Source organism: Anomaloglossus baeobatrachus, chromosome 2, assembly GCF_048569485.1.
Source record: "Anomaloglossus baeobatrachus isolate aAnoBae1 chromosome 2, aAnoBae1.hap1, whole genome shotgun sequence".
In the NCBI taxonomy this organism is placed as follows: Eukaryota; Metazoa; Chordata; class Amphibia; order Anura; family Aromobatidae; genus Anomaloglossus; species Anomaloglossus baeobatrachus.
Window position 1 is genome coordinate 9,019,221 of NC_134354.1, and position 26,608 is coordinate 9,045,828.

Here is a 26,608-nt window from a genome sequence, read left to right on the forward strand (position 1 = left end):
TTATACTCCAGAGCTGCACTCACTATTCTGCTGGAGCAGTCACTGTGTACATACATTACTGATCCTGAGTTACCTCCTCTATTATACTCCAGAGCTGCACTCACTATTCTGCTGCTGCACTCACTGTGTACATACATTACATTACTGATCCTGAGTTACCTCCTGTATTATACTCCAGAGCTGCACTCACTATTCTGCTGGTGCAGTCACTGTGTACATACATTACTGATCCTGAGTTACCTCCTGTATTATACTCCAGAGCTGCGCTCACTATTCTGCTGGTGCAGTCACTGTGTACATACATTACTGATCCTGAGTTACCTCCTGTATTATACTCCAGAGCTGCACTCACTATTCTGCTGCTGCACTCACTGTGTACATGCATTACATTACTGATCCTGAGTTACCTCCTGTATTATACTCCAGAGCTGCACTCACTATTCTGCTGGTGCAGTCACTGTGTACATACATTACATTACTGATCCTGAGTTACCTCCTGTATTATACTCCAGAGCTGCACTCACTATTCTGCTGGTGCAGTCCCTGTATACACGTTTTTATATATCCGCTCATCTCTCCATTCTGATAGGCTGTAGATTGTGAGCCCCTGTGACGATAGCAATGATAATAATACCTGTACAGCACTGCAGAATATGATGGTGGGGTGGGAGCTGCACTGTGAGGTGTTGGCCAGCAGGGGGAGATGTCGTCCTACTGTTCACAGCCAGCATCTGTCCTGTTATTCCATCTTTTCAGTTAAAGGGGTTATCCGGCTTCTTTGACATTTTTTTTTTATTTACCTATTGGGCTACATTGGGGCAGGTAAGTAGATAGAGACCACTTACCTGCCCCGCTGTCAGCCCCTCTCCCCCGGCTCAGAGCGGTCATGTGACCGCTCCTGCCGCGATTTTGCTGCTTCCGGTCATTGCACGTCTACATGGGCAGGGCCATGTTGACATGCAAATGTGGAACAGCATGTCGCCTCCCTGCTGGGTGTCTACAGTGCGAGGAGTCACCGCCCCCTTCCCTGCACCCACCCACACATTCCCCCCGCACCTCCAGTAACCTCCCCCTGCACTGCTGTGGGGTTCGTCACCTGGGGGCGGGGCCTGGCGGCAGCTGCCGTGGTGTTAGCGCCAGTACCGGGCCCCCTGCCCAGGATCGCACATTCAAATGTACTGGCATCACAGATCACCGATGCCGGTACATTTGAAAGTGCTGATGAGAAGCAGCGCAGCGCAGCTTCTCATCACTGTCCCTCCCGCTGTCTGTGCTCTCTGCAGCACAGCGGTGACGTCACTACTGTGCTGAAGAGAGCACAGACAGCGCACGAACGTGCAGGAGCGGCGGGGACCGAGGACAGGTGAGTATGTACTCCACATGTGTTCCCTATGGGGATGGGGGGGTTGCAGAGCCATATGTGTGCGTGTGCAGAGCCATGTGTGTGCGTGTACGGTGCAGAGCCATGTGTGTGCGTGTGCAGAGCCATATGTGTGTGTGTGCGTGTGCAGAGCCATATGTGTGCGTGTGCAGAGCCATATGTGTGCGTGTGCAGAGCCATATGTGTGCGTGTGCAGAGCCATATGTGTGCGTGTGCAGAGCCATATGTGTGCGTGTGCAGAGCCATATGTGTGCGTGTGCAGAGCCATATGTGTGCGTGTGCAGAGCCATGTGTGTGCGTGTGCAGAGCCATGTGTGTGCGTGTGCAGAGCCATGTGTGTGCGTGTGCAGAGCCATGTGTGTGCAGAGCCATGTGTGTGCGTGTGCAGAGCCATGTGTGTGCGTGTGCAGAGCCATGTGTGTGCGTGTACGGTGCAGAGCCATGTGTGTGCGTGTACGGTGCAGAGCCATGTGTGTGCGTGTACGGTGCAGAGCCATGTGTGTGCGTGTACGGTGCAGAGCCCGATGTGGGGCTGTTATTTGCAATGCTGTAGTGATACCAGGTCAGGTGCTGGGGAAGAATACTGACAGGCAATGTGTGTGCAGGGGGCGGGCAGGGGGCGAGGCTGGACACTGGGGCCGGGCGGTGCCAGCTCTGAATGAGGTTTTGCACAGGAAGTGGTCAGTTTGCTGGATCTGAATGTAAACAAGAAGCTGCAGAGAATAAAAGGATAATTCAAGAGGAACAAAAGTTAGAAAACAAAAAATAACAATGCAGGTGTGATTTATGACAATACAGCACAGATAAACTCAAACATTTTTGTTAAGCTAATGTCGGACAACTCCTTTAAAAGATAAAGGTTTTGGCACTGTGTGTTAGCCGGTTGTAAAATGATTGATCGCTCTCACTGAGAGAAACAAAATGAAAATGTTGTAGTTGTGACACCTTTTAATGGCGACTAAAATAAAATCTGAGGTTATAAAGCAGCTTCCGGACATCTCCGGTCTCTTCCTCAGGCATGGTGTGACACAATATCTGAAGAAGCCCTGAGGAGGAGACCGGAGGAGGAGACCGGAGGAAGGAGACCGGAGGAAGGAGACCGGAGGAAGGAGACCGGAGGAAGGAGACCGGAGGAAGGAGACCGGAGGAAGGAGACCGGAGGAAGGAGACCGGAGATGTCCGGAAGCTGCTTTATAACCTCAGATTTTATTTTTATTTTAGTCGCCATTAGAAGGTGTCACAACTACAACATTTTCATTTTGTTTCTCTCAGTGAGAGCAATCATCTTCCATCTTTTCAGACTCATTACATTCTTCTTCTGAGACCCCCCCCTCCCTCCGGTGGAGGACCCTTCCGTCCCCCCTCCCGCCGGTGGTGGCTGCGCTCTGTGCTGCTGGCCGGCGATAGACATCCATAGTGCGTGACATCTGCACTGCTTCACAGCTACAATTATACTTCTGCTTGTTCTGTCTGAAATATTTCAGCATTTCCATAATTTTCCACAAAGCTAAGGATCAGTAATGTAATGTATGTACACATTGACTGCACCAGCAGAATAGTGAGTGCAGCTCTGGGGTATAATACAGGAGGTAACTCAGGATCAGTTATGTAATGTATGTACACATTGACTGCACCAGCAGAATAGTGAGTGCAGCTCTGGGGTATAATACAGGAGGTAACTCAGGATCAGTAATGTAATGTATGTACACATTGACTGCACCAGCAGAATAGTGAGTGCAGCTCTGGAGTATAATACAGGATGTAACTCAGGATCAGTAATGTAATGTATGTACACATTGACTGCACCAGCAGAATAGTGAGTGCAGCTCTGGGGTATAATACAGGAGGTAACTCAGGATCAGTAATGTAATGTATGTACACATTGACTGCACCAGCAGAATAGTGAGTGCAGCTCTGGGGTATAATACAGGAGGTAACTCAGGATCAGTAATGTAATGTATGTACACATTGACTGCACCAGCAGAATAGTGAGTGCAGCTCTGGAGTATAATACAGGATGTAACTCAGGATCAGTAATGTAATGTATGTACACAGTGACTGCACCAGCAGAATAGTGAGTGCAGCTCTGGAGTATAATACAGGAGGTAACTCAGGATCAGTAATGTAATGTATGTACACAGTGACTGCACCAGCAGAATAGTGAGTGCAGCTCTGGAGTATAATACAGGAGGTAACTCAGGATCAGTAATGTAATGTATGTACACAGTGACTGCACCAGTAGAATAGTGAGTGCAGCTCTGGAGTATAATACAGGAGGTAACTCAGGATCAGTAATGTAATGTATGTACACAGTGACTGCACCAGCAGAATAGTGAGCACAGCTCTGGAGTATAATACAGGAGGTAACTCAGGATCAGTAATGTAATGTACACAGTGACTGCACCAGCAGAATAGTGAGTGCAGCTCTGGAGTATAATACAGGAGGTAACTCAGGATCAGTAATGTAATGTATGTACACAGTGACTGCACCAGCAGAATAGTGAGCACAGCTCTGGAGTATAATACAGGAGGTAACTCAGGATCAGTAATGTAATGTACACAGTGACTGCACCAGCAGAATAGTGAGTGCAGCTCTGGAGTATAATACAGGATGTAACTCAGGATCAGTAATGTAATGTATGTACACAGTGACTGCCCCAACAGAATAGTGAGTGCAGCTCTGGAGTATAATACAGGAGGTAACTCAGGATCAGTAATGTATGTACACAGTGACTGCCCCAGCAGAATAGTGAGTGCAGCTCTGGAGTATAATACAGGATGTAACTCAGGATCAGTAATGTAATGTATGTACACAGTGACTGCACCAGCAGAATAGTGAGTGCAGCTCTGGAGTATAATACTGGAGGTAACTCGGGATCAGTAATGTAATGTCTGCACACAGTGACTGCACCAGCAGAATAGTGAGTGCAGCTCTGGAGTATAATACAGGAGGTAACTCAGGGTCAGTAATGTAATGTATGTGCACAGTGACTGCACCAGCAGAATAGTGAGTGCAGCTCTGGAGTATAATACAGGAGGTAACTCAGGATCAGTAATGTATGTACACAGTGACTGCCCCAGCAGAATAGTGAGTGCAGCTCTGGAGTATAATACAGGATGTAACTCAGGATCAGTAATGTAATGTATGTACACAGTGACTGCACCAGCAGAATAGTGAGTGCAGCTCTGGAGTATAATACTGGAGGTAACTCGGGATCAGTAATGTAATGTCTGCACACAGTGACTGCACCAGCAGAATAGTGAGTGCAGCTCTGGAGTATAATACAGGAGGTAACTCAGGGTCAGTAATGTAATGTATGTGCACAGTGACTGCACCAGCAGAATAGTGAGTGCAGCTCTGGAGTATAATACAGGAGGTAACTCAGGATCAGTAATGTAATGTATGTGCACAGTGACTGCACCAGCAGAATAGTGAGTGCAGCTCTGGAGTATAGTGCAGGATAGGTGATGCATGGATTAGTGGTGGTCTTGCTGGTCCTCTTGTGGGCTCGGGCTGGAGGTGTAGACTTGGCTCCTGTGGGTTTATAGTCTTGTCTGGGATGTTACTGTCCCTTTAATAGTCTTGTGATGTCGCTTCTTCGTGGTGTCTGTATGAGATCTGCGCTCGGCGCGGTGACCTTGGAGCGGGCAGGTTAACCCTTCTCCTGCTGGACGTGCTGCTATTCTGGGAGTGGATTGTTCCCCTGCAGGGTCTGGGATCGGCCGTCCTCGCTGCACTCAGGAGGGCCCGATCCCGGCGGTCCCGGCCCTGTCCATTCCTCTGCCGGCTGGATGCGCTGTATTCCTGACCGCAGGCTGCGATAAAGCCCCACACTCCCCCGGGGCTTCACTGATGAGAATCCTGCTCCGGCTCCAACATCCATAATCCCCTCCCCCGCCAGCTCACAGATCGGAAAATGGCGCATATATCCACAGCGTCTGCACCGCAGTTATCAGCCACTTACACCGTGATCCTGCACCGTTATGTCATCACCACAGTCTGAACCGCAGCCACATCTGCCGGACGTCATATTCTGCATCTGGGAGTGAGATTTACCGTATTCTAGTGATAAATATAATACCGCAAATGTCGTGTCTGGAATTCACAATGCAGACTGAGTTATCTTCACTCACCTCCAGAGCTGCACTCACCATTCTGCTGTTACATTGTGTCTTATCCTCCAGTCACCTCCAGAGCTGCAGGCACTATTCTGCTGTTACATTGTGTCTTATCCTCCAGTCACCTCCAGAGCTGCAGTCATAATTCAGCTGTTACATCAGGTCTTATTCTTCAGTCTCCTCCAGAGCTGCAGTCACTATTCTGAACTTGCATCATGTTTTATCCTCCAGAGCTGTAATCGCTGTTTTTTTTCCTTTTCTGGAGCCACAGAGCAGTGCACCATGGGAGTGCAGAATGCTGGGACTTGTTGTTTTTGAGCTTTTCGGTAACTGACCGTCAGCAGAATAGAGATGCTCTGAGGTCTGGCAGTGGTGATTACAGCTTTGGATGTGAGTGGAGTATAGGGATCTAAATCAAATGTCAGACAATACGTTGATGAGGATGTGACGCTGCCGGTGAGGAGGAGCGCGGCGTGAAGTAACAATAGCAGGATGATAATGGGGTGACCGGACCCTGCACTGATCCCGGGGGCCACGACTACCATTAATAAAGCTGCACTTCTCTGTCCGGTCCTGTGAGAGCCCATAGGGCTGTACAGCGGGCGGAGCAGCCATTCAGGAGTCTGAGAAAGTTCCTGGGAGCCTCCATGCTGACGGTTTCCAGCCTTCCTACAGTTGCACACACTCTCTGTGGACATTGTGTTGCTCGTCTCCCTCCTTGCTGTCCTCGCTGGATGGAGTGACCCCGCTCCTCTCTCCGTGTGACGCCAACCTTGGTTTTCTGTCCCGCCGGGCGCTGCTCTGCGCCATTGCGCGATCTGATTGCAGAGGAGAAACAAAGAGCAGCCGGAGGCGGAGAACAGCGGCTCCAGACGAGAATGGGAGACCTTGAAATGCGCTTCTGTCTGTGCAGGCGCTGCTGCGGTCCGACACTTAACTGCTGCAGTGCTGGATCCGCACTGTGTACGTCATACACTGAGCAGAGAAAGCGGCCTGAAGAAGGAAGAACGAGGGCGGCAGCAGCCGACGTGACGCCTGGGCACTGTGTACATACAATACATCACTGATCCTGAGTTACCTCCTGTATTATACTCCAGAGCTGCACTCACTATTCTGCTGGTGCAGTCACTGTGTACATACAATACATCACTGATCCTCAGTTACCTCCTGTATTATACTCCAGAGCTGCACTCACTATTCTGCTGGTGCAGTCACTGTGTACATACATTACATTACTGATCCTGAGTTACCTCCTGTATTATACTCCAGAGCTGCACTCACTATTCTGCTGGTGCAGTCACTGTGTACATACAATACATCACTGATCCTGAGTTACCTCCTGTATTATACTCCAGAGCTGCACTCACTATTCTGCTGGTGCAGTCACTGTGTACATACATCACTGATCCTGAGTTACCTCCTGTATTATACTCCAGAGCTGCACTCACTATTCTGCTGGTGCAGTCACTGTGTACATACATTACATTACTGACCCTGAGTTACCTCCTGTATTATACTCCAGAGCTGCACTCACTATTCTGCTGGTGCAGTCACTGTGTACATACATTACATTACTGACCCTGAGTTACCTCCTGTATTATACTCCAGAGCTGCACTCACTATTCTGCTGGTGCAGTCACTGTGTACATACATTACATTACTGATCCTGAGTTACCTCCTGTATTATACTCCAGAGCTACACTCACTATTCTGCTGGTGCAGTCACTGTGTACATACATTACATTACTGACCCTGAGTTACCTCCTGTATTATACTCCAGAGCTGCACTCACTATTCTGCTGGTGCAGTCACTGTGTACATACAATACATCACTGATCCTGAGTTACCTCCTGTATTATACTCCAGAGCTGCACTCACTATTCTGCTGGTGCAGTCACTGTGTACATACATTACATTACTGATCCTGAGTTACCTCCTGTATTATACTCCAGAGCTGCACTCACTATTCTGCTGGTGCAGTCACTGTGTACATACAATACATCACTGATCCTGAGTTACCTCCTGTATTATACTCCAGAGCTGCACTCACTATTCTGCTGGTGCAGTCACTGTGTACATACATTACATTACTGATCCTGAGTTACCTCCTGTATTATATTCCAGAGCTGCACTCACTATTCTGCTGGTGCAGTCACTGTGTACATACATTAATTACTGATCCTGAGTTACCTCCTGTATTATACTCCAGAGCTACACTCACTATTCTGCTTGTGCAGTCACTGTGTACATACATTAATTACTGATCCTGAGTTACCTCCTGTATTATACTCCAGAGCTGCACTCACTATTCTGCTGCTGCAGTCACTGTGTACATACATTACATCACTGATCCTGAGTTACCTCCTGTATTATACTCCAGAGCTGCACTCACTATTCTGCTGGTGCAGTCACTGTGTACATACATTACATTACTGATCCTGAGTTACCTCCTGTATTATACTCCAGAGCTGCACTCACTATTCTGCTGGTGCAGTCACTGTGTACATACATTACATTACTGATCCTGAGTTACCTCCTGTATTACACTCCAGAGCTTCACTCAGTATTCTGCTGGTGCAGTCACTGTGCACATACATTACTGATCCTGAGTTACCTCCTGTATTATCCTCCAGAGCTGCACTCCTCATTGAGCACCTATATTTCCAGATGTTAGTTTCTCCTGTACAGCAGCTGAATTCTTCTCACCAGGACCAGCTTTGTGCAGACCCTTTTCAAGCTTTGAAGCGATCAGGCTGCAGAATGTGATTGCAGCTCTGGAGTGTGATACAGGCAGGCTCTGGTGTATAGATCTCATTATTCCGGGCAGATCTTTCCCCGGAGCCGCCTGTACCCTGCACTCTGTCCGCGGTGAGACTCCCTGACTGTGTCCTTGTATTTCAGGTACTTTCCGCTGCACGTTCTGCCAGACTGAGGTGGAGGAGGACGAGTCTGCGATGCCCAAGAAGGACGCCCGCACCCTGGTCGCCCGATTCAATGATCAGATAGAACCAATCTATGCCCTGCTCCGACAGACCGAAGATATCAACCTGGCCTACGAGATCCTGGAGCCAGAGCCCACCGAGATCCCATCCCTCCGACAAAGGTGCCGGAGCCTCAGACGCTGCACAGCAACACGTTATATCCCGTCATGTATGCTGTGTATTGTCTGTCTGTGACAGCTGATAACCGAGAGCGCAGCTCTGGAGTATAGTGCAGGAGGTAACTCAGGATCAGTAATGTAATGTATGTACATAGTGACTGCACCAGCAGAATAGTGAGTGCAGCTCTGGAGTATAATACAGGAGGTAACTCAGGATCAGTAATGTATGTACACAGTGACTGCACCAGCAGAATAGTGAGTGCAGCTCTGGAGTATAATACAGGAGGTAACTCAGGATCAGTAATGTATGTACACAGTGACTGCACCAGCAGAATAGTGAGTGCAGCTCTGGAGTATAATACAGGAGGTAACTCAGGATCAGTAATGTATGTACACAGTGACTGCACCAGCAGAATAGTGAGTGCAGCTCTGGAGTATAATCCAGGAGGTAACTCAGGATCAGTAATGTATGTACACAGTGACTGCACCAGCAGAATAGTGAGTGCAGCTCTGGAGTATAATACAGGAGGTAACTCAGGATCAGTAATGTATGTACACAGTGACTGCACCAGCAGAATAGTGAGTGCAGCTCTGGAGTATAATACAGGAGGTAACTCAGGATCAGCAATGTATGTACACAGTGACTGCACCAGCAGAATAGTGAGTGCAGCTCTGGAGTATAATACAGGAGGTAACTCAGGATCAGTGATGTATGTACACAGTGACTGCACCAGCAGAATAGTGAGTGCAGCTCTGGAGTATAATACAGGAGGTAACTCAGGATCAGTAATGTAATGTATGTACACAGTGACTGCACCAGCAGAATAGTGAGTGCAGCTCTGGAGTATAATACAGGAGGTAACTCAGGATCAGTAATGTATGTACACAGTGACTGCACTAGCAGAATAGTGAGTGCAGCTCTGGAGTATAATACAGGAGGTAACTCCGGATCAGTAATGTAATGTATGTGCACAGTGACTGCACCAGCAGAATAGTGAGCACAGCTCTGGAGTATAATACAGGAGGTAACTCAGGATCAGTAATGTAATGTATGTACACAGTGACTGCACCAGCAGAATAGTGAGTGCAGCTCTGGAGTATAATACAGGAGGTAACTCAGGATCAGTAATGTAATGTATGTGCACAGTGACTGCACCAGCAGAATAGTGAGCACAGCTCTGGAGTATAATACAGGAGGTAACTCAGGATCAGTAATGTAATGTATGTACACAGTGACTGCACCAGCAGAATAGTGAGTGCAGCTCTGGAGTATAATACAGGAGGTAACTCAGGATCAGTAATGTAATGTATGAACACAGTGACTGCACCAGCAGAATAGTGAGTGCAGCTCTGGAGTATAATACAGGAGGTAACTCAGGATCAGTAATGTAATGTATGAACACAGTGACTGCACCAGCAGAATAGTGAGTGCAGCTCTGGAGTATAATACAGGAGGTAACTCAGGATCAGTAATGTAATGTATGTACACAGTGACTGCACCAGCAGAATAGTGAGCACAGCTCTGGAGTATAATACAGGAGGTAATTCAGGATCAGTAATGTAATGTATGAACACAGTGACTGCACCAGCAGAATAGTGAGCACAGCTCTGGAGTATAATACAGGAGGTAATTCAGGATCAGTAATGTAATGTATGTACACAGTGACTGCACCAGCAGAATAGTGAGCACAGCTCTCGAGTATAATACAGGAGGTAATTCAGGATCAGTAATGTAATGTATGAACACAGTGACTGCACCAGCAGAATAGTGAGCACAGCTCTGGAGTATAATACAGGAGGTAATTCAGGATCAGTAATGTAATGTATGTACACAGTGACTGCACCAGCAGAATAGTGAGCACAGCTCTGGAGTATAATACAGGAGGTAACTCAGGATCAGTGATGTATTGTATGTACACAGTGACTGCACCAGCAGAATAGTGAGTGCAGCTCTGGAGTATAATACAGGAGGTAACTCAGGATCAGTAATGTATGTACACAGTGACTGCACCAGCAGAATAGTGAGCACAGCTCTGGAGTATAATACAGGAGGTAACTCAGGATCAGTAATGTATGTAAATGACCTGCCCGCCCCAGGGCCGGGGGACTCAGAACCGGGCCGGACTAGTCTGGGGAAGTCAGCGGTGGCGGGGCCTGGCTCTGTGACCCTGGCGGTGTCTTTTAATAAATAAAGGAGGATGATGATGGTAGTTGTATTTTTAGAGATTATTAAAGTTGGTGACGCCACCTGTGGTTTTGTGGCTGGGAGCCGCTGCTGAGGGCGCAGCTGAGGTGTTTTACTCCCCACATTGGAGTGAGGCCTGAGATCACCATTGATAATATGAAAAGTCTATGAGAGCAGGTTGTGACGCAGGAAAAATGGTGCTTTGCAATAAGTCATTTACTCACTGTACTGGTTCTCTGTTATCAGCCAGATTAGTCCACCAAGGTGTGCTGGGATCCCTGGTGATGGGCAACCACCGAGCCCGAGTAAGTCCGAGGCCAGCACCGGTTCTCCCTTGTGTTTGCCTTTCCTGGCCGTCTGTCTGCGCTGACTTTCACCCTCCGGTCCTGCGCCTCCACACACAGTGCCCTGAGCCAGGGACCGCAGACCTGTAATGGGGACTTGTGCCTGCCGGGCTCCCTCCGGGGACCTTCGTAGGGACTTCTGCCTGCCGGGCTCCCTCCGGGGACCTTCGTGGGGACTTGTGCCTGCCGGGCTCCCTCCGGGGACCTTCGTGGGGACTTGTGCCTGCCGGGCTCCCTCCGGGGACCTTCGTGGGGACTTGTGCCTGCCGGGCTCCCTCCGGGGACCTTCGTGGGGACTTGTGCCTGCCGGGCTCCCTCCGGGGACCTTCGTGGGGACTTGTGCCTGCTGGGCTCCCTCCGGGGACCTTCGTGGGGACTTGTGCCTGCCGGGCTCCCTCCGGGGACCTTCGTGGGGACTTGTGCCTGCCGGGCTCCCTCCGGGGACCTTCGTGGGGACTTCTCCCTGCCGGGCTCCCTGGTCCCCTGTGGCCCCCTTCCAGTGGATTCTTGTGCTGCTTGTGGCCCATGCTGTGTACAGCCCCCGGCCTCCGGTGTTACTAGGAAGTCCTGAAGTATCGTCCTAATCTAGGGACCGGGACCCCGTTTGCGACCAAATCCCTCCACTTTGAGCTCCTGTCTGTGGAAACGTGACTCTAGGGGGGTCTGACACTTCCGCTAAGTCCCTGGGATCCTTTCCTCCATCTCCTCAGAGCAGAGCAGGACCCCGGGGCCCTCACCCCTCGTCCGTCTCCTCCCTCTGACTGACTGCAAACCACCAATTTTCAAAACTTAGCTCCGCCCCTTTTACCTCAGACACCTCAGCCACTAAGCTCCACCCCCTGCATGGTTCTAGAGACAGAGCCATCACCAGGTTACTGGTCGCAGCATTAATGGCCCCGGCCCCGATCTAATGTGTGACCGAATAATTGGGGGTCTGCAGGTTTTTTGGTGCGTGAACCGATAGATGGCCTCTTTCCTACCCAGGATGGGGCACCACACCTCTGACTGACGTGCAGTACCTCTGTGGTGATCGCAAACTCAGGGGTGCCACATACACAGTGACTGCACCAGCAGAATAGTGAGTGCAGCTCTGGAGTATAATACAGGAGGTAACTCAGGATCAGTAATGTAATGTATGTACACAGTGACTGCACCAGCAGAATAGTGAGTGCAGCTCTGGAGTATAATATAGGAGGTAACTCAGGATCAGTAATGTATGTACACAGTGACTGCACCAGCAGAATAGTGAGTGCAGCTCTGGAGTATAATACAGGAGGTAACTCAGGATCAGTAATGTATGTACACAGTGACTGCACCAGCAGAATAGTGAGTGCAGCTCTGGAGTATAATATAGGAGGTAACTCAGGATCAGTAATGTAATGTATGTACACAGTGACTGCACCAGCAGAATAGTGAGTGCAGCTCTGGAGTATAATACAGGAGGTAACTCAGGATCAGTAATGTAATGTGTGTACACAGTGACTGCACTAGCAGAATAGTGAGTGCAGCTCTGGGGTATAATACAGGAGGTAACTCAGGATCAGTAATGTAATGTATGTACACAGTGACTGCACCAGCAGAATAGTGAGTGCAGCTCTGGAGTATAATATAGGAGGTAACTCAGGATCAGTAATGTAATGTATGTACACAGTGACTGCACCAGCAGAATAGTGAGTGCAGCTCTGGAGTATAATACAGGAGGTAACTCAGGATCAGTAATGTAATGTATGTACACAGTGACTGCACCAGCAGAATAGTGAGTGCAGCTCTGGAGTATAATATAGGAGGTAACTCAGGATCAGTAATGTAATGTATGTACACAGTGACTGCACCAGCAGAATAGTGAGTGCAGCTCTGGAGTATAATATAGGAGGTAACTCAGGATCAGTAATGTAATGTATGTACACAGTGACTGCACCAGCAGAATAGTGAGTGCAGCTCTGGAGTATAATACAGGAGGTAACTCAGGATCAGTAATGTAATGTATGTACACAGTGACTGCACCAGCAGAATAGTGAGTGCAGCTCTGGAGTATAATATAGGAGGTAACTCAGGATCAGTAATGTAATGTATGTACACAGTGACTGCACCAGCAGAATAGTGAGTGCAGCTCTGGAGTATAATACAGGGGGTAACTCAGGATCAGTAATGTATGTACACAGTGACTGCACCAGCAGAATAGTGAGTGCAGCTCTGGAGTATAATACAGGAGGTAACTCAGGATCAGTAATGTATGTACACAGTGACTGCACCAGCAGAATAGTGAGTGCAGCTCGGGAGTATAATACAGGAGGTAACTCAGGATCAGTAATGTAATGTATGTACACAGTGACTGCACCAGCAGAATAGTGAGTGCAGCTCTGGAGTATAATACAGGAGGTAACTCAGGATCAGTAATGTATGTACACAGTGACTGCACCAGCAGAATAGTGAGTGCAGCTCTGGAGTATAATATAGGAGGTAACTCAGGATCAGTAATGTAATGTATGTACACAGTGACTGCACCAGCAGAATAGTGAGTGCAGCTCTGGAGGATAATACAGGAGGTAACTCAGGATCAGTAATGTAATGTATGTACACAGTGACTGCACCAGCAGAATAGTGAGTGCAGCTCTGGAGGATAATACAGGAGGTAACTCAGGATCAGTAATGTAATGTATGTACACAGTGACTGCACCAGCAGAATAGTGAGTGCAGCTCTGGAGTATAATACAGGAGGTAACTCAGGATCAGTAATGTATGTACACAGTGACTGCACCAGCAGAATAGTGAGTGCAGCTCTGGAGTATAATATAGGAGGTAACTCAGGATCAGTAATGTAATGTATGTACACAGTGACTGCACCAGCAGAATAGTGAGTGCAGCTCTGGAGGATAATACAGGAGGTAACTCAGGATCAGTAATGTAATGTATGTACACAGTGACTGCACCAGCAGAATAGTGAGTGCAGCTCTGGAGTATAATACAGGAGGTAACTCAGGATCAGTAATGTATATACATAGTGACTGCACCAGCAGAATAGTGAGTGCAGCTGTGGAGTGTCATTTTTCCTGTGTCGGTGTGTTGTGTGTCTTGTGTTTCTTTATGTCTGTGCTTTGCTCGGTTTCTGTCTTCCTCCTCCTCTTCGCTGTTTTTTCTCTTCCTTCCTTTATTCTCTTCCTCTCTCATCTGTTGCTCCAAAAGCTGTCAGATCCTAAAAACTTTGCACTTAGCGGCACGCCTGTGATTGCTGTGCGTGGAGCGTCTGTGATTGCTGTGCGTGGAGCGTCTGTGATTGCTGTGCGTGGAGCGGCGGTGATTGCTGTGCGTGGAGCGGCGGTGATTGCTGTGCGTGGAGCGGCGGTGATTGCTGTGCGTGGAGCGGCGGTGATTGCTGTGCGTGGAGCGGCGGTGATTGCTGTGCGTGGAGCGCCTGTGATTGCTGTGCGTGGAGCGGCGGTGATTGCTGTGCGTGGAGCGGCGGTGATTGCTGTGCGTGGAGCGGCGGTGATTGCTGTGCGTGGAGCGTCTGTGATTGCTGTGCGTGGAGCGTCTGTGATTGCTGTGCGTGGAGCGGCGGTGATTGCTGTGCGTGGAGCGGCGGTGATTGCTGTGCGTGGAGCGCCTGTGATTGCTGTGCGTGGAGCGGCGGTGATTGCTGTGCGTGGAGCGGCGGTGATTGCTGTGCGTGGAGCGCCTGTGATTGCTGTGCGTGGAGCGCCTGTGATTGCTGTGCGTGGAGCGCCTGTGATTGCTGTGCGTGGAGCGCCTGTGATTGCTGTGCGTGGAGCGCCTGTGATTGCTGTGCGTGGAGCGCCTGTGATTGCTGTGCGTGGAGCGCCTGTGATTGCTGTGCGTGGAGCGTCTGTGATTGCTGTGCGTGGAGCGCCTGTGATTGCTGTGCGTGGAGCGGCGGTGATTGCTGTGCGTGGAGCGGCGGTGATTGCTGTGCGTGGAGCGCCTGTGATTGCTGTGCGTGGAGCGCCTGTGATTGCTGTGCGTGGAGCGCCTGTGATTGCTGTGCGTGGAGCGGCGGTGATTGCTGTGCGTGGAGCGCCTGTGATTGCTGTGCGTGGAGCGGCGGTGATTGCTGTGCGTGGAGCGGCGGTGATTCTGTGCGTGGAGCGGCGGTGATTGCTGTGCGTGGAGTGGCGGTGATTGCTGTGCGTGGAGCACCTGTGATTGCTGTGCATGGAGTGGTGTGGAGCGGCGGTGATTGCTGTGCGTGGAGCGCCTGTGATTGCTGTGCGTGGAGCGCCTGTGATTGCTGTGCGTGGAGCGCCTGTGATTGCTGTGCGTGGAGCGCCTGTGATTGCTGTGCGTGGAGCGGCGGTGATTGCTGTGCGTGGAGCGGCGGTGATTGCTGTGCGTGGAGCGGCGGTGATTGCTGTGCGTGGAGCGGCGGTGATTGCTGTGCGTGGAGCGCCTGTGATTGCTGTGCGTGGAGCGCCTGTGATTGCTGTGCGTGGAGCGGCGGTGATTGCTGTGCGTGGAGCGGCGGTGATTGCTGTGCGTGGAGCGGCGGTGATTGCTGGGCGTGGAGCGGCGGTGATTGCTGGGCGTGGAGCGGCGGTGATTGCTGGGCGTGGAGCGGCGGTGATTGCTGGGCGTGGAGCGGCGGTGATTGCTGCGCGTGGAGCGGCGGTGATTGCTGCGCGTGGAGCGGCGGTGATTGCTGCGCGTGGAGCGGCGGTGATTGCTGCGCGTGGAGCGGCGGTTCTCTGTATTGTGCAGGCGGAGGGCGCGGTAATTGTCTCATCCCCCGGAGACTCCATCTTTCCCGGAGTCTATGGTGGCCTCCGCTGACGGCTCCGGTCTATATCATCGTGTCTCTTTGTGTGTTGCAGCAAGGACAAGGCGGCGGCCTCGAGGGATGGAGCCTCCGGTCCTCATAAGGAGGCCTGGACCAAGGGTCCGTCGTATGAGGATCTGTACACGCAGGACGTGGTGATCAGCATGGAGGAGCAGGAGGACCTGCAGAGAGCCGCCACCGAGGGCAAACCCGCCAAGGAGAGGCCCATCTGGCTGCGGGAGAGCACCGTGCAGGGCGGCACCTACAGCGAATCCAGCGACGCCAAAGATGGTGAGCGGTGGGGGAGGGGAGCGCCGGGCACCCAACTGCGGCAAGGGTCCCTCATCTCAGGGTCTCCCTCAGTCTTAAAGGGGTATTCCACTCAGAAGCTGTTATCACGTATACGCTGCGGTACCCCGCTGATGGATCGGGGGGCTGAGATCACCCCAAATCAGCTCCTGTTGGGGGCACCTGCGGACTTAAATGGAGATTTCTTTGTCGCTCCTAATTGGGAGACCCAGACAATTGGGTGTATAGCTACTGCCTCCGGAGGCCACACAAAGCATTACACTTAAAAGTGTAAGGCCCCTCCCCTTCTGGCTATACACCCCCCGTTGGATCACAGGTGCCTCAGTTTTCAAGCTTTGTGCGAAGGAGGTCAGACATCCACGCATAGCTCCACTGTTTAGTTAGCAGCAGCTGCTGACTATGTCGGATGGAAGAAAAGAGGGCCCATAACAGGGCCCCCAGCATGCTCCCTTCTCACCCCACTCTTTGTCAGCGGTGTTTGTTAAGGTTGAGGTACCCATTGCGGGTACGGAGGCTGGAGCCCACATGCTGCATCCTTCCCCATCCCCCTTAGGGCTCTGGGTGAAGTGGGATTTTACCGGTCTCCAGGCACTGAGGCCGTGCTCCATCCACAGCCCCTGGGATCTGCTGGACATGGAGCTGAGTATTGTCAGGGACATGGCCCTGCTACATTAAGGTACTCTGTGTCCCCGTGCAAATCGCGCACACACACACCAGCATTGCTGGGTGTGTTAGTGCGCCCGGGACAATAGCGCTGTGCGCGTGTGCCACACTATCTTCAGCTAGCTGAAGGAGTTAATGGTTTGGAAACGGTCGCGCCGGCCGCTGCTGTCAGTTTTAACTGCGGCGCGGCTGGGACTTGTGGTTCGCCGGGGACTTCCGCGCTCGCCGTGCATATTTGACGGCCGCGCTTACTACTACAGTCCCCGGCTTTTTCCGGCCTAGTTCGCTTCGTTCCCGCCCCCAGGCCTGCCAGTCAGAGTGGGGGCGGGACGCTGTGCAGAACGTCAGCGCCGAGGGCTGGAGTTTACTTTACATACTCCAGCCCTCACACTGAACACAGTGAGACGCTGGTTTCCCGCTCTTCGTCTGAGGCACGCCCACGGTCCGCCCCTCTTCACTGAACGCCGGCAGCCATTCCTGACGTGCTGTTTGAGCTGGAAAGGGGAGACAAGTTATGGGAGACCCAGGCACGGGATTCTAGCGACCACACACCCGCTTTCAGCGGGCGGTAAGCGACACCTCTGGTGCCTACCCCACTTGTGCTGCAGTGTTCATTTGTATTTTTATGCTATACATTGCACTGTACTGGCGCTGGTAATTCTTCACTATATACCCTCTTAGATTGCTCTGAGACAACAGCATGTCGTCCGCAAAACCAAGGGTGCCAAGGCACAGGCTTTCTATGCTGCCTGTACCGCATGTGGGGCTACTCTACCGGCAGGTTCCACTGACCCCCATTGTGTGCAGTGCTCAGCCCCTGTGGCACTTGTTCGGCCGGGGCCTCTGCTAGAGGTGACCCAGGGAGAACCACCTGTGAATACTGGCCAGGTGACGGGGACAGAGTTTGCAGCTTTGCTGATAGATTATCCGTGACTATGACTAAAATCCTAGAAACTTTGCAGTCTAGACCAGTAACGCAGACCATGGGCACGGTTGAATCACTGTCCCCTGGTCCCCCTCATTTGGAACAGCTCCGGAGGTGTCCCATGCATTCCAGGGTGACGGCTCTGACACGGACGACAGTCCCAGACAGCCTAAGAGAGCTCGCTATGAGCGGCCCCCTACATCATATCACTGGTCAGGCTCTCAGCAGGAGGACTCTCTGTATGATGAGGCGGAGGTAGCTGATCAGGATTCTGATCCCGAGATACCCCGGATGGGGACGCCATAGTGAACAATCTTATCGCGTCCATCAATAAAATGTTGGATATTTCTCCCCCAGCTCCTCAAGTGGAGGAGTCAGCTTCACAGGAGAAATTCCATTTCAGATTTCCCAAGCGGAAATTAAGTATTTTTCTGGACCATTCTGTCTTTAGAGAGGCAGTCCAGAAACACCACGCTTATCCAGATAAGCGTTCTCCAATCGTATTAAGGATACACGTTATCCCTTTCCCCCTGACGTGGTCAAGAGCTGGACCCGGTGTCCCAAGGTGGATCCCCCAATCTCCAGGCTTGCGGCTAGATCCATAGTTGCAGTGGAAGATGGGGCTGCACTTAAAGATGCCACTGACAGACAGATGGAGCTCTGGTTGAAATCCATCTATGAAGCTATCGGCGCGTCGTTTGCTCCAGCATTCGCAGCCGTATGGGCACTCCAAGCTATTTCAGCTGGTCTTGCACAGATTGACACGGTCACACGTACATCTGTTCCGCAGGTGGCACCCTTAACCTCTCAAATGTCTGCATTTGCGTCTTACGCGATTAATGCTGTCCTGGACTCTACGGGCCGTACGGCAGTGGCATCTGCCTACTCCGTGGTTTTACGCAGAGCCTTGTGGTTAAGGGAATGGAAGGCAGATTCTGCTTCCAAAAAATGTTTAACCAGTTTGCCATTTTCTGGTGACCGGCTGTTTGGTGAGCGCTTGGATGAAATCATAAAACAGTCCAAGGGTAAGGATTCATCCTTACCTCAGCCCAGACAAGACAAACCCCAACAGAGGATGGGACAGTCGGGGTTTCGGTCCTTTCGAGGTTCGGGCAGGTCCCAATTATCCTCGTCCAAAAGGACTCAAAAGGATCAGAGGAGTTCAGATTCTTGGCGGGCTCAGTCACGCCCAAAAAAGACAGCCGGAAGACCCGCTACCAAGGCGGCTTCCTCATGACTTCCGGTCTCCTCCCTCCGCATCCTCGGTCGGTGGCAGGCTCTCCCGCTTTGGCGACATTTGGCTGCCACAGGTCCAAGACCGTTGGGTGCGAGACATTCTGTCTCACGGGTACAGGATAGAGTTCAGTTCTCGTCCTCCACCTCGATTCTTCAGAACGTCTCCGCCTCCCGACCGAGCCGATGCTCTGCTGCAGGCGGTGTGCACTCTAAGGGCGGAAGGAGTAGTGATCCCTGTTCCTCTTCAAGAGCAAGGTCACGGTTTTTACTCCAATTTGTTTGTGGTACCAAAAAAGGACGGGTCTTTCCGTCCCGTTCGGGACCTAATGCTTCTCAACAACCACGTGGGAACCAGACGGTTCCGGATGGAATCCATCCGATCCGTCATCGCCGCAATGTCTCAAGGAGATTTCCTAGCATCGATAGACAGCAAGGATGCTTATCTCCACGTACCGATTGCTCCAGAGCACCAGCGTTTTCTACGCTTCGTTATAGGAGACGAACACCTTCAGTTCGTAGCCCTGCCTTTTGGTCTGGCGACAGCCCCACGGGTCTTCACCAAGGTCATGGCAGCTGTAGTTGCAGTCCTACACTCTCAGGGACACTCCGTGATCCCTTACTTAGACGATCTGCTGGTCGAGGCGCCTTCTCAAGAGACATGCCAACACAGCCTGAACGTGGCGCTGGAGACCCTCCAGGGTTTCGGGGGGATCATCAACTTTTCCAAGTCGAATCTAACCCCGACCCAGTCGATAACATATCTTGGCATGGGGTTTCATACTCTCTCAGCGGTAGTGAAGCTTCCGCTTGTCAAATAGCGTTCATTGCAGACAGGGGTGCAATCTCTCCTTTACGGTCAGTCACACCCCTTGAGACGCCTCATGCACTTCCTAGGGAAGATGGTGGCAGCAATAGGGGCACTCCCTTTCGCGCAGTTTCATCTGCGTCCACTACAATGGGACATTCTCCGCCAATGGGACGGGAGGTCGAGGTCCCTCGACAGCAACGTCTCTCTCTCTCAGGCGGCCAAGGATTCTCTTCGATGGTGACTTCTTCCCACCTCATTGTCGAAAGGGAAAGTCGTTCCTACCCCCCTCCTGGGCGGTAGTGACGACAGATGCGAATCTGTCAGGGTGGGGAGCAGTCTTTCTCCACCACAGGGCTCAAGGTATGTGGACTCAGCAAGAGTCCACTCTTCAGATCAACGTTCTGGAGATCAGAGCACTGTATCTTGCTTCTACAAGCCTTCCAGCAGTGGCTGGAAGGCAAGCAGATCCGTATTCAGTCGGACAACTCCACAGCGGTGGCATACATCAACCACCAAGGAGGAATTCGCAGTCGGCAAGCCTTCCAGGAAGTCCGGCGGATTCTGACGTGGTGGAAGACACGGCTTCCACCATATCCGCAGTTCACATCCCAGGCGTGGATAACTGGGAAGCAGACTTCCTCAGTCGCCAGGGTATGGACGCAGGGGAATGGTCTCTTCACCCGGACGTGTTTCAAGAGATCTGTCGCCGCTGGGGGATGCCGGACGTCCACCTAATGGCGTCTCGGCACAACAACAAGGTCCCAGTTTTCATGGCATGGTCTCACGATCACCGAGCTCTGGCGGCAGACGCCTTAGTTCAAGATTGGTCGCAGTTCCGGCTTCCTTATGTGTTTCCACCTCTGGCTCTGTTGCCCAGAGTGCTGCGCAAGATCAGGTCCGACTGCCGCCGCGCCATCCTCGTCGCACCAGACTGGCCAAGGAGGTCGTGGTACCCGGATCTGTGGCACCTCGCGGTAGGCCAACCGTGGGCACTACCAGACCGACCAGACTTGCTGTCTCAAGGGCCATTTTTCCATCAGAATTCTGCGGCCCTGAACCTGACTGTGTGGCCATTGAGTCCTGGATCCTAGCGGGTTCAGGATTGTCTCAAGAGGTCATTGCCACCATGAGACAGGCCAGAAAACCTACCTCCACCAAGATATACCACAGGACGTGGAAAATATTCTTGTCTTGGTGCTCTGCTCAGGGAGTCTCTCCCTGGCCATTTAGTTTGCCTACTTTTCTTTCCTTCCTGCAATCCGGGTTGGAAAAAGGTTTGTCGCTCAGCTCCCTCAAGGGGCAAGTCTCAGCGCTATCTGTATTTTTTCAGAAGCGCCTAGCACGACTTCCTCAGGTACGCACGTTCCTGCAAGGGGTCTGTCATATCGTCCCTCCTTACAAGCGGCCGTTAGAGCCCTGGGATCTGAACAGGGTTCTAATTGCTCTCCAGAAGCCGCCTTTCGAGCCTATGAGGGATGTTTCCCTTTCTCGCCTTTCACAGAAAGTGGCCTTTCTAGTAGCGGTCACGTCTCTCCGGAGAGTGTCCGAGCTAGCAGCGCTGTCATGTAAATCTCCCTTCCTGGTGATTCACCAGGACAAGGTGGTCTTGCGACCTATTCCGGAGTTTCTCCCTAAGGTGGTATCCCCGTTTCATCTTAATCAGGATATCTCCTTACCTTCTTTGTGTCCTCATCCAGTTCATCAATGTGAAAAGGATTTGCATTGTTGGATCTCGTGAGAGCGCTCAGGATCTACATTTCCCGCACGGCGCCCCTGCGCCGCTCGGATGCACTCTTTGTCCTTGTCGCTGGTAAGCGCAAAGGGTCGCAGGCTTCCAAATCCACCCTAGCTCGGTGGATCAAGGAACCAATTCTTGAAGCCTACCGTTCTGCTCGGCTTCCGGTTCCCTCAGGGCTGAAGGCCCAGTCTACCAGAGCCGTGGGTGCGTCCTAGGCATTACGACACCAGGCTACGGCTCAGCAGGTGTGCCAGGCGACTACCTGGTCGAGTCTGCACACTTTTACCAAACACTATCAAGTGCATACCTACGCTTCGGCGGACGCCAGCCTAGGTAGACAAGTCCTTCAGGCGGCGACGGCCCACCTGTAGGGTAGGGCTGTTTTTACGGCCCTATCACGAGGGGTTATTATACCCACCCAGGGACTGCTTTTGGACGTCCCAATTGTCTGGGTCTCCCAATTAGGAGCGACAAAGAAGAAGGGAATTTTGTTTACTTACCGTAAATTCCTTTTCTTCTAGCTCCAATTGGGAGACCCAGCGCCCGCCCTGTTTGCTTAGGGATTTTTGTTGGTTCGGGTGCACATGTTGTTCATGTTGACTGGTTTCGGTTCTCCGATGTTCCTTCGGATTGAATTTGTTCTTAAACCGGTTATTGGCTTTCCTCCTTCTTGCTTTGGCACTAAAACTGAGGAACCCGTGATCCCACGGGGGGTGTATAGGCAGAAGGGGAGGGGCCTTACACTTTTAAGTGTAATGCTTTGTGTGGCCTCCGGAGGCAGTAGCTATACACCCAATTGTCTGGGTCTCCCAATAGGAGCTAGAAGAAAAGGAATTTACGGTAAGTAACAAAATTCCCTTCTTCCCTTTCCTCAAAATGTATAGGCTGGGAAATCTCTGCGGTGTTCTGCCCCCCTTATGTCCGGGGTGAGGTGGGGACCCCTTTTAGCGCCCCCCTGTATCTCATCACCTTGCGTCTTCCCGCAGGTCTGGACTCCGAGTCTTTCCATGAAGATAACCGCACCATGGCGGATGAGAATGAGGAGGTGATGCAAGCGCTGCTCATTCACGAGAAGAAGAGCGCGGCGGGCGGCGCGGCGGGAATCTCGTCCACGGCGGGCGCTAACGCGGGGGCCGGCAGCGATTCAGACAGCGACACCAGCGAATCCGACCAAGACAGTCCAGTGAGCCGGCACCCGGTGAGCGCACTGTCCCGCCTGATGGAGGATGACGAGGATGAGGAGGAGTTTGAGGAGGTGTCTGCGGACCCCACGCTGACCGTGGGGGGCCGGCCGTACCTGTACAGCGAGGTCAGCCAGCGCCCAGAACTGGTGGCGCAGATGACCCCCCAGGAGAAGGAGGCCTACATCGAGATGGGCCAGCGCATGTTCGAAGACATGTACGACTGAGCCGCCGCCGCCGTTACATGACCACACGGGGGCGCCACCAGTGCTTGTTACACGGACACTTCTTCTTTTTATTTCATCTTTTAATTAACGGGGCAATTAATTTATTGTGCAGCCGAGGCCGGCACATCGCGGTATGGGGGTGACACCAGGGGCCGTGCCCCCTCCTCCCAGCGCTGGTTACAGGGGTTCATCTGCTTTTATTTGATTTTTACTACTTATTACTATAGGACGACCCCCTCCAGCGAGGCTGATAAAGGAGAGAATAGCTGGCGGAGCGCCGTAACCCTGGTGGCAGTGTTACCTCCCATCCCGCTGCCATGATCAGTGCTCGAAGGGACATGACATTGAGACGACGTTCGCGGGGATTTCAGTTAAAGGGCCAGTGCCCCGTCTTCTGTAAATAAAGCTGCGTGCTGCCAGAGCAATGAAGCCTGCCGCTTTCTGGCAGACACGAGATCTCTGCTTGCTGTCACTGCCGCTTTCTGGCAGACACGAGATCTCAGCTTGCTGTCACTGCCGCTTTGTAGTAGACACGAGATCTCTGCTTGCTGTCACTGCCGCTTTCTGGCAGACACGAGACCTCTGCTTGCTGTCACTGCCGCTTTCTAGTAGACACGAGATCTCTGCTTGCTGTCACTGCCGCTTTCTAGTAGACACGAGATCTCTGCTTGCTGTCACTGCCGCTTTCTAGTAGACACGAGATCTCTGCTTGCTGTCACTGCCGCTTTCTAGTAGACACGAGATCTCTGCTTGCTGTCACTGCCGCTTTCTGGCAGACACGAGATCTCCGCTTGCTGTCACTGCCGCTTTCTAGTAGACACGAGATCTCCGCTTGCTGTCACTGCGGTCACTGCTGCTTTCTCCAGGATCAGACATATACTTGCACTGTTGCATTGTAGGTCTTGTTCTTTTCCGGCTCGCCTTCACTGACACATTGTAACAAGCGCCTCAGCTGTGCCCGGCTCAGACGGATTGTCGGCATTGTGTGACATCAAGCAGAGATCTTGAACAGCTGAACTGAACAGTGACAGAAAGCGTCAGAACTTTCATTTTCTGTTAATCTTTGCTGACGTAGAAGGGGATTAGTCCCTTTAACTCTTAAAGGGATATCCCTCCATTTTATGACGTCAGTGTCACATCTGATCTGTTATACTGTAGCAGAGCGTCGCGTTATACCGTAATGATGCTGCGCTGACAGAATCTGACGCAGCGTGTCATCCTAAAGGGGGCGGCCAATCAAATTGACGTGATTTCCCTTTAAGTGAACCTGTATCCTTCACTTATTGAGCCAGTGAACGCTGCCACCAATCAGTGTCCACGTTTCACTCTGGTGGATGCCGGTGAATGGACGTCTCTTTCCTCGGCGCTGCCCGTTGGCGCCAGCGTCTGACGTCATGTAGCGGTTTTATTCCCATCTGTGGATTTCACGAGATTTTTGTGAATTGTTTTTAGATTTTTTTTTTTTTTACTTTTTTTTTTTCTGGAATAAAATGTTTGCATTTGTTACATTTGTGAGGTTTATTTGTGCGGGAGAAACTCCCGGGTAATAGAAGCCCCCCACAGCTCCTGTCCTGGCGTCTGCCTTCCGGGGAAAGCTGGGTGACTTTCCACGTGGCGGCTTGTGGGTCAGGAATAAGTGCCGCCATATAATGCATATTACCGCCATATCACGGCAGCCGCGCGGCCTGTGACCCGCGAGCCCGGCGGTCACATCTCTGCTGATAGCCACAGATCTGCAAAATCTCCACGGAGCAAATATAAGGATAATGTATACAGAGCGGGAACTGCTGCAGAATTTAAAGGGGAAGTGCACCGGAAACTCAAAGCAAAGGGAAAAGTGCAGCAGGACCTTCAGTGACTTCATGGGACCAAAGGTCCTGTACTGGATGGAGCTGACGGGCCGCTGCGTCCTCTATAGTGGTATATACTCTGTCTGTATACAGCTTGCACATTATAAATCCCAGCAGCGCAGACGAGAGACCATAGATGGAAACGGGTCGTCAGTCACTGAATCCAGGAGGAAAATGCGGCTAATCAATGGGGATGGGATGTTTATGGCGGAACAGAAATCCTTGTTCTCGGCAGCACATTGCCCGGTGCAGACTGCAGAAGTGCTGCCGATAGCATGAGCCTGGAGCGGGCAGATTAATCTGTGGTGATCGCTCTGTGCCATCATTCCTCACCTTCCTGTGTACAGAGGCCGGAAACAAGGACGTGAATATCCTCAAGATTATTGGGAAGTGGAAGGAGCCGCAGCAACTCAGCCACGAAGTGGAGCCCCCGTACGTTACAGAGCGGGGGGCCGAGTGCTGAGGAGCGGAAAAGTCACCACCGCTCTGCTGACCCCCATAACTGCAGAGACCTCTGGTAACAGCACAAACACTGCACCCGCCGGGGGCTTCATTACTGAGCAGCAGCAGCCGTACATCACCGAGCACAATGCCGAGCCGTACATCACCAAGCACAATGCCGAGCCATACATCAATCACCAAGCACAATGCCGAGCCGTACATCACCAAGCACAATGCTGAGCCGTACATCACCAAGCGCAATGCCAAGCCGTACATCACCAAGCACAATGCCGAGCCGTACATCACCAAGCACAATACTGAGCCGTACATCACCAAGCACAATGCCGAGCCGTACATCACCAAGCACAATGCCGAGCCGTACATCACCAAGCGCAATGCCAAGCCGTACATCACCAAGCACAATGCCGAGCCGTACATCACCAAGCACAATGCTGAGCCGTACATCACCAAGCGCAATGCCGAGCCGTACATCACCAAGCGCAATGCCGAGCCGTACATCACCAAGCACAATGCCGAGCCGTACATCACCAAGCGCAATGCCGAGCCGTACATCACCAAGCGCAATGCCGAGCCGTACATCACCAAGCACAATGCCGAGCCGTACATCATCAAGCACAATGCCGAGCCGTACATCACCGAGCACAATGCGGAGTCGTACATCACCGAGCACAATGCGGAGCCGTACATCACCGAGCACAATGCGGAGCCGTACATCACCGAGCACAATGCGGAGCCGTACATCACCAAGCACAATGCCGAGCCGTACATCACCAAGCACAATGCCGAGCCGTACATCACCAAGCACAATGCCGAGCCGTACATCACCAAGCACAATGCCGAGCCGTACATCACCAAGCACAATGCCGAGCCGTACATCACCAAGCACAATGCCGAGCCGTACATCACCAAGCACAATGCCGAGCCGTACATCACCAAGCACAATGCCGAGCCGTACATCACCAAGCATAATGCCGAGCCGTACATCACCAAGCACAATGCCGAGCCGTACATCACCAAGCACAATGCCGAGTCGTACATCACCAAGCACAATGCTGAGCCATACATCACCAAGCACAATGCCGAGCCATACATCACCAAGCACAATGCCGAGCCATACATCACCAAGCACAATGCCGAGCCATATATCACCAAGCACAATACTGAGCCGTACATCACAATGCCGAGCCATACATCACCGAGCACAATGCGGAGCCGTACATCACCAAGCACAATGCTGAGCCGTACATCACCAATCACAATGCTGAGCCGTACATCACCGAGCACAATGCCGAGCCATACATCACCAAGC

At 51.8% G+C, this 26,608-nt stretch overlaps 1 protein-coding gene across 2 annotated transcripts in view; it reads left to right on the forward strand.

Moving 5' to 3' along the window:
- GTF2E1 (general transcription factor IIE subunit 1) overlaps positions 1-24,479 on the forward strand; it is a 28,430-nt gene extending 3,951 nt beyond the window's left edge. For both annotated transcript variants that reach the window (XM_075334848.1, XM_075334847.1), the window contains exons 3-5: positions 8,402-8,603; positions 15,956-16,191; positions 22,566-24,479. In XM_075334848.1, coding sequence (XP_075190963.1) covers positions 8,402-8,603; positions 15,956-16,191; positions 22,566-22,987 — 860 coding nt within the window. In that variant the 3' untranslated portion in view covers positions 22,988-24,479. The remainder of the gene's footprint in view (positions 1-8,401; positions 8,604-15,955; positions 16,192-22,565) is intronic.
- Positions 24,480-26,608: the final 2,129 nt, after the last annotated feature.